The sequence below is a fragment of the Tursiops truncatus genome, chromosome 4, assembly GCF_011762595.2.
Source record: "Tursiops truncatus isolate mTurTru1 chromosome 4, mTurTru1.mat.Y, whole genome shotgun sequence".
Classification (NCBI taxonomy): Eukaryota; Metazoa; Chordata; class Mammalia; order Artiodactyla; family Delphinidae; genus Tursiops; species Tursiops truncatus.
Window position 1 is genome coordinate 136289703 of NC_047037.1, and position 14366 is coordinate 136304068.

The window sequence follows — 14366 nt, forward strand, 5'->3', positions numbered from 1 at the left end:
GGCTCCAGATGCACAGGCTCAGTAGTAGTGGCACAGGCTCAGTAGTAGTGGCTCACGGGCCCAGTTGCTCCGCGGCATGTGGGATCTTCCCAGACCAGTGCTCGAACCCATGTCCCCTGCATTGGCAGGCAGATTCTCAACCACTGCGCCACCAAGGAAGCCCGCTGCTTCATTTTTAAATAAACTATTTACCAACATTTTTATGAACTTTTAAAATTTATGAAGATATGCTTATGGTTAAAAAGATTCATAGAGTTCAGAAGGATATAAAAAATGAAGACAGAACCTTACATGCATCCTTTTCTCCAGCTTGCCTTTTATACTATTTGGCAGCAATTTAAAATATTACCTTGGAGTTGAGCTCCAAGGCATGATTTTGAAGCAGAAGCTAACGCACCATTGTAAAGCAATTGTACTCCAGTAAAGATATTTAAAAAAAATACTTTTGAATTAAGTTTTGTAAGTTTATCATTAAATTAAAATATCTGCTATTGCAACATGTATTTATGATACATTCTTGGGCTAAAATATTATTTTTAATTTAGTTGAATAAGGGTTATATATAATATGGCAGATATAGGTTAAACCATATGAAATTGCTGTTTTGTAGGCCAAAGGAGGTCTAATGTCAGCAATTTCATATAGTTCAGCCTAATTCTTTATCATCGTCTCTGTTATAGGATGAACTGAGTCTATTTCCTCATTAACATTTAGATTTAAAAAGGAAGATGGGAGCTTCCCTGGTGGCGCAGTGGTTGAGAGTCTGCCTGCCGATGCAGGGGACATGGGTTCGTGCCCTGGTCTGGGAAGATTCCACAGGCTGCGGAGCGGCTGGGCCCGTGAGCCATGGCCGCTGAGCCTGCGCGTCCGGAGCCTGTGCTCCGCAATGGGAGAGGCCACAACAGTGAGAGGCCCTCGTACCGCAAAAAAAAAAAAGGAAGATGGAAACTTTAGAAAGAATAAAAACCATGGTGATTTGCTTAATTATAGAATCAAGTTGACAAGAAATTCCCATATTAGTTTGTCTTCTTGGAGTCTTATTATAGGAGAGGAATGAATGAGTGAATACCTTAAATACTTTCTGGCATTGTGGGAGGAAACTAAACTTGAGTCTCTTTCTGGATTTCACATGCAGCAGTTGAGCTAAGAAAGGAGACAGTGAGCATGTGGCAGACACCACCTATATACCAGGCCTTAGTGCTAGAAGCTTAATCTTTCTTTCACTTCGCTAAGTAACTGGTAATGTTACTAAGTAGTTATAATAGATTTTATAGTAAACAGATGGTATTGTAAATAGCTTTATAAAAAAAAAATCCCACAGGGACTTCCCTGGTGGCGCAGTGGTTAAGAATCTGCCTGCCCACGCAGGGGACACAGGTTCGAGCCCTGGTCCTGGAAGATCCTACAGGCCACGGAGCAACTAAGCCCCTGCACTGCAACTACTGAACCTCTGTGTCTGGACTACTGAAGCCCACGCGCCTAGAGCCCGTTCTTCGCAACAAAAGAAGCCACCGCAATGAGAAGCCCGTGCACCGCAACAAAGAGTAGCCCCCGCTCGCCACAACTAGAGAAAGCCCACGCTCAGCAACGAAGACCCAATGCAGCCCAAAAAAAATCCCACAAGTGAAAAACATAGTTGTTTCTTGTTGACCCACATTTAGATTACCTACAGCAAATTTTAAAGGAAAATCAGATTCTTTGTCACCTACCATACCACTCTTAGGACAGAAATGTGTTTTAGTCTTTAAAAAAAAAACAACCTACAAACCCCAAAATGTGGGGGGAAAAGCCTTACGGTGTATTGTGTAGTCAGAATATAGCCTGTTTTTGGACTCTCTGCTATTTGCGTTAGTTGGAAGATAGCTTTCTTAAGATGAGCAGTTAAATTTTTTTAGATGTTATTCAAAGCAGCATTGGCATCATTTGGTGGCTTGTTAGACTCTCAAGCCCTACTCTAGATCTACTGAGTCAGTCTGCAGTTTTAACAAGATTCAAAGGCAATTTGTAAGCACGTTAAAGTTTGAGACTCACTGTTATAGATCGTGGGTGGCATTGTCACCCCCACAAACCAATGCCTTAGTTACCCCTCAGTGAGTGCTTGTTGAATTTAGTGCCTGTAATTGACTAGATCTAGATTCAGAAAATGAAACAAGTATTTTAGGAGGATAGTTGTAACAGTAATAATCAAGCAGCAGCTATCCAGTTCATTGTATTTCTTTCATGGCTGTCTGGATATCAAAAAGTTATTGATCCGTCACCCAAAATGTATTCTTGAGTCTGATTCTACTCATGCTGGATGATTAGTCACTGTCTTGTGATTGTGTGTTTGTGGTGTGTGTGTGTGTGTACATACGCAAGTCAACAATAGTATACAAATTAAAGGAGTAATTAGATTTTGGTGAGTCAAGGATATATAATCCATATTGTAATGTATAAGATAACTTAAAAAAAATAATCTGCGTGCAAGGAGGGCATATAAAGTTTAATCCAGCAGAAGGTAAGAAAGGAACATAAAACAGTTGGAATAAGTATAGAAAGGTTATTAGTGTTCATACATGAATTAAACCCAACTACATACTGTTTAACAAGAAACAAACCTAAAATATAAGGGAACAAAGGTTGAAAGTAAAAGGATGAACAAAAGACATACCATGCGAAGATTAAGAGGTGGGCTTGGTGTAGTCATGCTAATGTCAGACAAGGTGAAAAGCATTATTGGAAACAAACAGGGGCAGTTTTTAATGATAAAAGGCCTTATTCATCAGGAAGGTATAAAAACTTTCAATTTATGTAATGCAGTACATGACCTAAATGGGAGATTTTTAATATACCTCTCTGGCTAACCGATGGAATAAGATAAGTACAGAAATAGAAAATACAAGTAAAAGAGAAATACTTAATAAAATTAATAAACCTTTGATTAGACTGATCACAAAGAAGAAAAGAGAAGGACTTTTTAACCAATCTTGGGTGAAGGGGCTGTCACTACAGTTATGTCTACACTGATTGAAAAGCTTATAAGAGAGGGTATTATGAAGAAGTTGATAACGATGCATTTGAAATTTAGACAAAGTAAACATAGTATTGGAAACATATAGCCTACCAAAACAGACACACCAGAAAATGTAAAATCTGAATAGTCATATTTAAGAAATTTAATTGAAAAACCTACCCACAAAGAAAGCTGCACGTCCAGGTGATGTCACCAGTGAATTTACTACAAAAGGATAATCATGACCAAATTGTATTCCAGGAATGCTGCAGTTGATTTAACATTCATAAACCAGTGTATTTCACCACATTAACTAAATAAATAAGAAAACGCATGTCATTTCAGTGGAGTTCAGAAAAAGCATTTAATAAAATTCAGCATCAGTTCATGAGAAAAAGGTTTTAGCACACTGGGGCTAGAAGGGAACTTCGTTAACCTGGTAGTGGTTATCAGTTAAATACCTAGAGCAACCACAATACTGGAGAAATACAGAAAGCTTTCCTTCTGAGATTGGGTGTGAGACAGCAGAACCTGTACCTCCTCTAATCACCGCTGTACTGAAGGTGGCAGCAAGTAGAATAAGGCAAAGTGAAGAATAAAGATTAGGAAGGGGGAAAAAGAAGACTGTTCAAGTGCCCAGTTGTGCTAGTAGCTACTTACTAGACAGTGCAGATAAATCCATCATTGCAGAACTTTCTGTTGGACAGCGCTGTTCCAGACAATGCAGTTTCAACCAAAATCCCAGCATGCGTTTATTTGTCTTGGTGAATTTGATGAGCTAATTCTAAAACATAGACACAAAGAGGGCTAAGAATAGCCAAAACATTCTTGTAGAAGAAAAAAATTCTTTACTACATATTACAACTTCTGAAGCTATCATAATTTAGACAATATTTGGTTCTTACACAAAGATACAAGAAATCTAGGTAAGTCTTTATCCAGCATAAGAGAATAAAGAATCTGAAAACAGATCCAAGTATGTATGAGTATGTGATTTTTGATAAAGTTGACATTACAGGGCATTGGGGAAACTTTCCTTTTAATAATTGGTTCTGGGTTAACTGGATGTCCATTTTGGGGGGAAATGAAACTTGATTTCTATCGGAAACACAGAAATCAGATCCAAGAGCACTACCCATCTTTAGATGTGAGTGGTAAAACTCAACTTCTGGAAGATAACATAGAATTTCTTCATGACTTTGGTATAAAGGAAAGATTTCTTAAACAGACACCAAAAGTACTAATTTTAAACCAAAAGTTGGTAACATTAAGAGATTGTGTTCGTCAAAAAATACCATTAAGGGACTTCCCTGGTGGTGCAGTGGTTAAGAATCCACCTGCCAATGCAGAGGACATGGGTTTGAGCCCTGGTCAGGGAAGATCCCACATGCCACAGAGCAACTAAGCCCACAAGCCACAACTACTGAGCCCGTGAGCCACAACTGCTGAAGCCCGTGCTCTGCAACAAGAGGAGCCACCGCAATGAGAAGCCCGTGCATCTCAATGAAGAGTAGCCCCCGCTTGCTGCAACTAGAGAAAGCCCGTGCACAGCAACAAAGACCCAACACAGCCAAAAAATAAATAAAATAAATTAGTTAATTTAAGAAATACCATTAAGAGAGTGACAGTGTAAACCATCTATAACCGATAAGGGGCTTATATCCAAAATATGTTAAAAAATCTATTTTTTTTTGGCTTTAGATATTTGTAAGAAAAAGACTCTCTTGATAGAAAAATTGAAAAACAATCTGAATGGGCATTTCACCTAAGTGGATACCCAAGTGGCTGATAAATGAAAAGATGCTCATAGTCACGAGGAAAATACACATTAAAATCACAGTGGAGTACACACCTACTGCAGTGGCTGAAATTAGAAATACTGATGGTTCCAAGTGTCAGTGAAGGAATGGAGCACAGGGAATTTTCATAAACTACTAGGGAAGAAATAGGTTGATTAAACAAAAAACTGGAAAAAAACCAACAGAACAGCATCTCTGTATATACCGAAAATCACTTAAGAATCTTTCTAGTGGCAGTATGCTTAATAGCTCTGAACTGGAAGTAATCCCATGTCAATCAAAAGTAGGGTGGATAAAGTAATGATAATGAACAAGCTACAGTTCATAAGCCTAACATTAAGCAAACAAATTCATTTATATAAAGTTAAAACTAATCTGTTTTTGGAGGTCAAGATACTAGTGACTTTTAGGGATGAGGGAGTTAGGTATTGATTGGGAGGCGTCATAGAGTAGTGGTGCGGGGTTTCTGGAATGATGGCAAGTTTTATTTTTCTTGTCCCACAGGTTCAATTGATGATAATTATTTAAGCTATATACTAATGACTTTTTTCTGTGTATTATAACAAATAAGTTTAAGCACAATATGTAATAATGACATTGATGATAGAAACAGAAACTTGTATGTTTTAAAAAGTGCATGTTATGTACCAGGTTCTATTCTGCATGTCAACTTGTGGTATCTCGTTTAAACTTTATAACAATCCGAAAGGAACAGGGTTAGTGTAATAATACCTCGGCTATAGGTAGGGAAACTAGGACCCAGAATAGTTAAGTCGTTTGCCATTCAGAGCCTTAGTCTTTTTACTATTTATTTATAAGAATTATTTATAGATCAAGGACCCCAATTCTTTTCATATACATTTATATTCCTTCCCAGTCTTTTGTGTTTTTAACATGCAGATTTCACACACACACACACACACACAGTTATTTGACAGTTAGGTTTCCAATTTTTTGCTGTTGTAAACAATACCAAAATAAACATTCTTCCCTTACTATTTTTGTGCACATCATCTATTATTTCCTTAGGATAAATTTTTTTTTTCACCGAACAAAGTCGCTCTATGGAATTGGATTAACTGAATGTATTTTTAAATTATGAATAATGAAATGTTTAGAGAAGTTATCCCATCTGTCATCGCAGGAACATTGTACTTATCCAGCAGATATTTATGAATCATATACTCTGGGTCAGTAAGGACTGCACGCTGTAATGGAGGGAGATAGAAGCTAAGGTCTAAAAACAACACTAAGTAGGGGGTGAAGACTTGAGATTTGCGCCTTAGAAAGGTCACTCTAGGCATCTTATTGAAGAAATGCGGAGTTGCACATGGGCAAAGTAAAGAGAGAGAGAGATCTATTAGGAATCTATTTTAGTCATCTAAGTGAGGCATGGGGTAATGGAAATGAAAAGAGGAGACTGAGCGTTCTATGGGAAGTAGAATCAGTGAGATTGGGCTTCCATTTGCACAACGCCGTCTGTGGAGGAAACGAACTCGAACGTGACTCTCAGAGCTTTGATTCTGGTTGACTGGGTAGAAGACAGTGGCGTAGTGGCGTTTGCTGTGTAGGATATAGAAGTGGAACTTATATTTTTTTGGGGGAATTGAGCTTTGTTCTCTTTAGTTTGCAGAATCTGTGCAACATTCAGGTAGAGATTGTATGCTCCAGAAGAAGGGTACTCGCCCCATCTTCCTTCCCATCTACTGTACCGTGCATTACAGTACAGTAATTGCAGTTGATATTAAGCCATCTACTAATTGCCGGAGCCGTTCTGAGTACTTTACATGTATTAAAGCACTTAACCTTCACCACAGCTGTTTGAGGTAGATATTATTATCATTATCAGGAAATTAGGTGTGCAAGGCCACACAGCTGGTAAGCGTGAAGCTGAAATTTCAAACTACAGCAGCCTGGCTAAGAATCTGTGGTCTTCACTTTGGGGCCAGCGCCGTTGTGTGTTTCAAAACAAGCTGACTTTAGAAAAATTACTCTGGTGCTGAACAGTGTAGTGTGTTGTGTGGTGAGAGTTTGCTGGTTTACTCAGGAAGACAGGCACATGTATGCTGGGCCAGTGTTGGTTGACCAGGGTTTTGTGCTTTGTTTTCTGGCTTTAGTCTGTGATTGCAAATTTGCAGATTTGGTTGAATATAAGAAGAAAAGTCTTTTTCTTTTCCTAAAGAAAAATTAACTTTTATTAGCTAGCTACCAAATACTTTTAGGACCAAAATGTTAATTTTCCATTTCTACTATGAAAATTATGACCATGGTCCCAGCCTACCTGTGGGATAATAATTGATTGTTCGTTTTTGTGGCAAGCTTGCCTGGTCTAGGCTCTCTTAGGACTGTGTCAGAAGAGTCCAGAGGAATACAGCAGCCTGTGAATTTGTTTCCATGTATTGTGCGCTCAACTTTTAATTACCTGTGTCAGTGGTGAGCACCATTAGGACACATTTTTCACCTGGTTTGGGGGATGCTAGGGCTGTTGATTGCCATACACCTGACAAAGCGGCATCTCAGCAGTTTTCCTTTGAATTGATTTTTGAAGAGCTGATCCATTGGACAGGCCCTTTGCAGGAATTCAGAGATTACTTTTGCAACTTGTGGTTCTCAATTGATGCAAATCTCATGTAAAAATAAGTATGAAAGGTTGTTTCCATTGCTTTACAAAAAGATTTACTTACGATTTTCTCTTAAAACAGACTTGTAGATATTCATTTTAATCACTATTATATTTTATACCGTTTATTGTACAACAGTTGTGTTGAGTGTCATACCCTTGTTTGCAGTTTTAAAGGTTTTTAATATTATTGAACATCCTAAAGTCCTTATTTAAAGAACTATCAGATAAGTCAAAAGATACAAACATTGGGATATGAATGCATCCTTTAAACCTCACTTATTATCTTCTCGTAGGAGGAGAGACTTCAGCATGCAAACCTTCATCTGTTCGGCTTGCACCGTCATTTTCATTCCATGCTGCTGGCCTTCAGATGGCTGGACAGATGCCCCATTCACATCAGTACAGTGACCGTCGCCAGCCAAACATAAGTGACCAACAGGTTTCTGCCTTATCTTATTCTGACCAGATTCAGCAGCCTCTAACTAACCAGGTAAGTTTATGACGTATCAGAAATGATTTGTTGGGATGGTAATTTATTCATTAAAATGGTAAAGTAGTAAATAGGCAGAATGCCTTAATGGTTTTCAGTTTACATGTCACATGGGATTCCGGGTTGACAGAATATGATATTAAGGAGTTTGTGTTTAAAAGTTTGTTGGTTTTTTTGGTTGGTTTTTTCTATGTATTTCACTTTAATTAGAAAAACACTTATAAACATAACCACATTCTCTCATTCTGCGATGGGGGAAAAGTTACTTCTAAAGAATATTAGTTAAAATAAAAAAACTTAAACCTTATTTTTATGGGAAGGCGGTTAAGTAGAAAAATGTAAGTTATAGGAAAACAAGTCGGATTCCATTATAGGAAACTTAAAGAGGTGATTTTATACTGTCATAAACTACTTTAGTACACATTTATAAAAATAAATATGAAACTCCTTAAAATTAAAAAGAAAAATTATAAATTAATCATGCTGCTCATTCTAATATTCAGACTAGAGATTCAGCAATTTTCCATAAGACGGATAGTGTAAAGTGAATAAATGCTGAAATCTCTTGATATACATACACATATGCATGTGTGTATGAATCTTCCTGAATTAACTGCGTCCACCATGTTGATTTTTGATTTCGGGAGTTTTTTTTTTTTTTTACTAGCTATAGTTGTGGTAAAGTTTCTTTCTCCACTGAGACTGTGTGTGATGAGTGCAGAAAATGGCTGTTTTTCCATGTACTCAGGAATTTGGTTTGTCACTGTTTAGGTCTTTCGATATGAACAAAACCAGAAAATTTCGAAGTATTTCTTATACTGGATTATTTGAAGGAAATGTGTTTTCTCTAATTCAATAATACCTGGTTTTAATGAGCTATTGGCTACAGTTAAGTAACATCATTATTTGAGGACACCCTTGTATGTATTATAATAAGATCTTGTGAATAGTTGAACTGACTTTACATTTATAAAATTATATAACGTGAATAACATTCACAGTTAAATAGTAAGATAAATTATGACAGGACATAAGAATTTGTTTTATGCAGTAAATGGAGAAGTTGTATGTTTGAGAATTGGAGCAGTTGGTCAGAATTGGAAAGTGTTCAATTGTGTACCAGAAGAAAATTCTCTGGACGTCCAAAAAGTAGTAATAGCACAGTCTTTGCACTGTACTTTCAAGAAACAAAGTATGTTTGGATTCATTTTCCCGCTTGTTCAAAAGTAGCCTATCAGGTAGGGTGTCTGTTTTTAGTCTGTTTTTACAGCTGAAGGGATTGAGCTCCCATTTGTGACTTCTCCAAGTATGTAGGCAGTAGACTCTGGGGCCCAGCCCAGGCTTCTTTCTTCTTAGATACAGTGCTTTTTCAGTTGTAACACCTGGCATCTAAGGAGGGCTAGGAAAAAAATCCAGTCCTTTCAAGTTATTTTATGTTTGTATTATTGTAGTAGGTAATTTAGTTAACAAAGTACCTATTTTTAGATACAGCTAACATCTTATTTGAGGGTTATTTTCAAATAAGAGATAAGTTACTTAGTATTTCCATTGTAAGCTGTAAAATATTTTAAAAGATTCATATGATGTAAAAAGACTGTCTTTTAAGTAATAGTATTCAGCCAGATACTTCTGCCAAACTCCAGAAATTTTGGAACCTTAATAAGGCAGTCAGATTAAAAGCTTACTTATAACTGAAGTGTAAAGCACTGAAACTGTGCACTGATGTGGCGTGGTCTGCTGGTCATAAGACATGGGCTCCAGGTCTTGACTCATGATCTGGTTGTGTGACTTGAGTCAGGTCACATGGACTCTTCTCTCTGTTCCTTGAATGTAAGATTGAGACCTTAGACTAGACCCTCCAGAAGAGTACTCTCTAGCTCTAAACTTCTGTAATTTCATTATTCAGTTTCCATAATCATCCTATCCAGTGCCTTTTAAGTAAGGTTTATTGTACAAGTAAATTGAAAGAAGATAACGTTTTATTTCTGGTAGTTAATCTTTCTTGTGTGAGTGTGTTTCATGTGAATTTAAATACAGTTTTGTTCAAAAGATAAATGAAGTAAAAGTAAAAGTAGAAAAGTATGATTGATGTTCAGAATGCTGAGTCTCTCTGGGCTGTTAACAGTTTTCACAGTACCTTTCATGGTCCTTAAGCTATGTACTCTGGATATGTGTTACATATGCTATTCAACTTTATTAATAGCTCTCAAAATAGCAAGAATGGCAGGACATGGTGTTTCTCATTCTCCACTGTATATGTGAAAATATGAGGTAAACATAAATAAAATGGGTGGAATAGGTATTATTAAACTAGAAAACAATTTTTAAATAAAGTCCTAGTACTTAACACTGTGGAATCTTTTCAAGAAAAAAAGATTGTTTTAGCTCTTGTAGCTTCTTTAAGCAGGAGGTGTGAACTACTGCCTTTTTTTTTTTTTTTTTGGCTTTGTGATCTGTGTCATCATCACACAGAAAGGTCAAGAGATAGGAGCGTTGGGGATGTGACATTTTTTGGCTCCCGGAGCCTTAAGGCTGAGGTGGCAGGAGAATAGCTCAACAACTTTGCCTTTTCAGCGAGGGCGTTGGGGGCGGTGTGGAGGCCGTGGTGGGACTGGGCTACCTGCAGTGGCTCAGGGAGCCCCTGGGTCCTCTGAACGCTGTGGGACTTCTGCCCGGCTGCGGAAGGGAAGGAGGGAGCTTGCTATGTTACATTCTCCTGACTGTGTGACCATAAGAAGTTGGAAGTGGACAAAGTGTCAAATGCTTAGGGCTGGCTTGAGTCTTAGTATATAGATTTGTCACTGAGTGTGTATTTGGACAAGTTAATTTTCTAATTCTGGATTGGTGCTTATGGCACCACAGTAATGAGAAACAGAAAGTTTGGTTGCCTAACAGGAAATCACAATGAAAGTTTGTGAAGGAAGAGTCGTTTAGTTTGTCGAAATTAATTTGTTCTTTCCATATATTTTGAGTGCCTAGCCTGCACAAGGCACTATTTGAAGCACTGAAATACAGCCTGATCTAAAGGCCAGTTTTTTGTGGGTGGAATTCATCTGGTTTATATATACAGATGCCCCTGAAATAGTAACTTCTGTTGCCAGAAGAATATAAGAAAAGTAATGTATTTAGAATTAGCTAATTGATTTGGCCTTTTAGGTAGCTTGGCTAATTGTGGAAGAGGTTAGCAATATTGTGTGACATGCCAAGGCCATAGCACACACTCATATATTGAGTGCAGGAAAGATTGTTAGGCAAAATTACATTCATATCCAATTTCATGCATGTCCTATGTACATTAAATATTTTTTTTTTGATTGTGGGATTTTGGTGTTTTAAGCGAGCATAATTACTCATGGAAAGATGTAGGCACTAGTCACATTTTTTCCAATGTTTGAAATACCAGTGGAATTGTAAGTGGGCAAGTTAAAAAAGCGTATTTACAGTTTTGAACATAATTAATTGTAATAAATGCATATGTTTATTTTATTGGTGTTTATTATGCATGACTCAATTATTTTGTCCAACAAATAGACTAAAAATGATTCAACAAGAGGATAGACAAGAGACCTAAAATTAACAGGGAGCTCCTGGCCCAGTGCTGTGGTTCAGATCATAGGCTTAGGTGGGAGACTGCCTCACTTCTCATCTCTGTTATTTACTGGCTCTAAGACCTTGGTCAAGTAACTTCACATCAGAGACTCAGATTTCTCATTTGTAAAATAGTGACAGGAACTTACGTTACTTATTCTCATGAGATTGTTGAGAGGATTACATGAGAGAGTAAAAATCTGCATACTCAAAGCATAGTGTATAGCAAATATTTGCTGCTATAATTATTATTTTATTAACTACTTAAGTAATTCAGTTGTTTCTAGCAGTAGTTATACCTTCTATCAACTCTTGTGGCAAAGGTAAACAAGTATTTCACTGGTTCAGATTTCGTGAAACCTCACAGTGAGGCTACACTCCAATAGTCCAAGAATGGTCTTGCCAAGTACGTTACCTGCTTGAAAACGGTCAGGGTCTTAAAAAATAAAAAAAGGAAATACATTAAGAGAAACCTCTTTCATTACCTTAAATGCTTATAGCATTCATTCACATAAAAGTATTTGACATGCTTATTACTGATATTGTCTATTCATTAAATTAAGTCTCCAAGGACAGGTATAAGAACCAAATATTCTGTGAACCTAACTGTACCTGTTCATATTTAGAAAAATAAAACTATATATATTTAATAAATTAATTCAGGTGATATTATTAAGTCTTACTATATTTTCAGACAAATAGTTACAATCATTGAAGGTTTTTTTTCCCTTAAACCTTATTTGGAACTTTAAGAAGGAGAGGATCATGGGAAGAGGTAATAATTATTAACTTAATTCAGTAGTTCAGTGAATTTGCCATCCGGATAACAACTTTTTAGAGTTTGAGTATAGATTCAGAAGAAACTAATGTTAATACCAGTTTAAGAGAAAGTGCAGGGTCGGAACAGTTCTCGGAGCTGGGTTGCTATTCCCAGGTTATAATCCTCAAATTTGGCTCAAATTTCCACTTCTTTCATAGAATAAAGAGAGGGAGAGAGAGTACAGCTAGGTAACTGTAACTAGGTAACACCATCTTTTCATACCACAGGGATGGGGATTCTTTTCTGTTCTGTCCTTACAACCCTTCTGTCTTCTTTTTTTGTTACTGTGGGTTAACTTGGTTAATTTTCCCAAGACTCCAGACATTTCTGTGAGGCCTTAGTATGATGTCTTTTCTGTCTCTCTGCCCCTCAGATTGACTGACCACAGTGCCTTTGGAAGGGGCTGCATCAGGGGCTTCTGGCTCAGTTGTTTTGCTGGTGTAAATGTCTGCAGGAGAGCTAGACAGGAGCCCAAGGATGACTAGCGTAGTGACTGAAGGTACCTTGATGTCATTAATTGGTTTTGAGGATCTGTTGCTTCCAAGAAGCCCCTCTGGGAACTCCTTTGCTGAGGCTTGAGTGGGGCGAGAGCAGCCATCCAGGATCATTAGTGTGCTGGTTGCAGCATTCCTGGGCGTATTTATGTTTGGAGGACGTTTGTGTTTCCTGCTTTATCCCCCGTCTAGCAGGAAGCTCACAGTTGAACCCTGACTGCTTATTGGACGATGAAGGAGACATGGGTTAGTTTTGGGGTGGGAGTATGGTTGAAATGAGTTTTTTAAAAGAAAGTTTCATTAGCTTTAAGGTGTTCTCTGGAACTTATTTGTGGTCAGCTCCTAGTGTAATCATAGGTAGGGATATTGGTATTATGGCTTCACTTGTTTATTCAACAAATACTTATTAAGTACCTACTGTGTTTCAGGCTCTATGCCTGCTATGTTTTAGGCAAAGGGAATACAACATTGAAGAAAAGAATCCCTGCCCCATATGGAGTTTTCCTTGTAGTGGAAGGAGAAGGAGAAAAAACTAGAACCAGTAAATGAGTAAATGTATACCAGTACGTCAGGTGCCGAAAAGTGCTGCTGGCTGGGGGCACAGGGAATGTGGAGGGTGAGGTCGGATGTGTTAAGGTAGAGGGCATGTTTTACTCAGTCATGTTAAAGAAGTGAGTGAAGATTTCAGCCTCGCTTACAGGTGCTGGTCAGAGGGCAGGGTCTGGGGTTGTTAGGAGCTGCAGTTCTGCAGCACCAAGCTCCATCTCTGCTCCACGAACAGCTTGCTTCGTGGTGCCAACTGGGTCTTAGACTCCCGTGTTAGGAAGCTGAAAGGTGGGTTAGTCTTCATCTGCCTGTTGTGAACCAGGTCAGGCTTTAGGAATAATTTAGAAGAAATTTTTCCTTAGGCTAATTGTATGGTGGAGAAGCCCTCTTGGGCAGCATCATGCATGTCTCCTGGACCAGGGGTATATCTGTATTCCTCTTGTTGAATTTGGGGAACAAAACTGAAGCCTTGGTAACTGGGCATATTATCTTCTAATTCCGTTTATTTGTTCCAGTGGTTGTCTTCAGTGGATTCCGGATGAAAGAGATATGACCAAGAGAGCATGTATACTATTCTAACGTAGATGTCTTTTTTTTTTCTTTTTTAAAAACGTATACACAGGTTACAGAAGAGGGAATTCATACCAGTACAGTATAGTTAAAGTGCTAGTCTTTTCTGTCTATTTAAGGTGATGCCTGATATTGTCATGTTACAGAGGCGGATGCCCCAAACCTTCCGTGATCCAGCTACTGCTCCCCTGAGAAAACTTTCTGTTGACTTGATCAAAACATATAAGCATATTAATGAGGTAAGACTATTGATTTGTTATAACAGCATCTATTTTGCAATAGAGCAAGGGAAAAAGTTATTTTGTAGCATATTTAAGCATACTAAAATTATTTTTAACTCCCAAGGATTGTCATATTGATGATTATCATGAAGACTGGTAAGTTAGTGATTTATAGATAATAAAATTATAATTGTGTAAAACAAATAAGATATATTAACAAGGA

The 14366-nt window shown here is 37.7% G+C and overlaps 1 protein-coding gene across 11 annotated transcripts in view; it reads left to right on the top strand.

Annotated features, from left to right (window-relative positions):
• DYRK1A (dual specificity tyrosine phosphorylation regulated kinase 1A) overlaps positions 1-14366 on the top strand; it is a 145571-nt gene that overhangs the window by 96777 nt on the left and 34428 nt on the right. For 10 of the 11 annotated variants that reach the window (XM_033856074.2, XM_033856077.2, XM_019922617.3 and 7 more), the window contains 2 exons: positions 7708-7904; positions 14042-14161. In XM_033856074.2, coding sequence (XP_033711965.1) covers positions 7708-7904; positions 14042-14161 — 317 coding nt within the window. The remainder of the gene's footprint in view (positions 1-7707; positions 7905-14041; positions 14162-14366) is intronic. The other variant, XM_033856075.2, reaches the window with a different exon arrangement.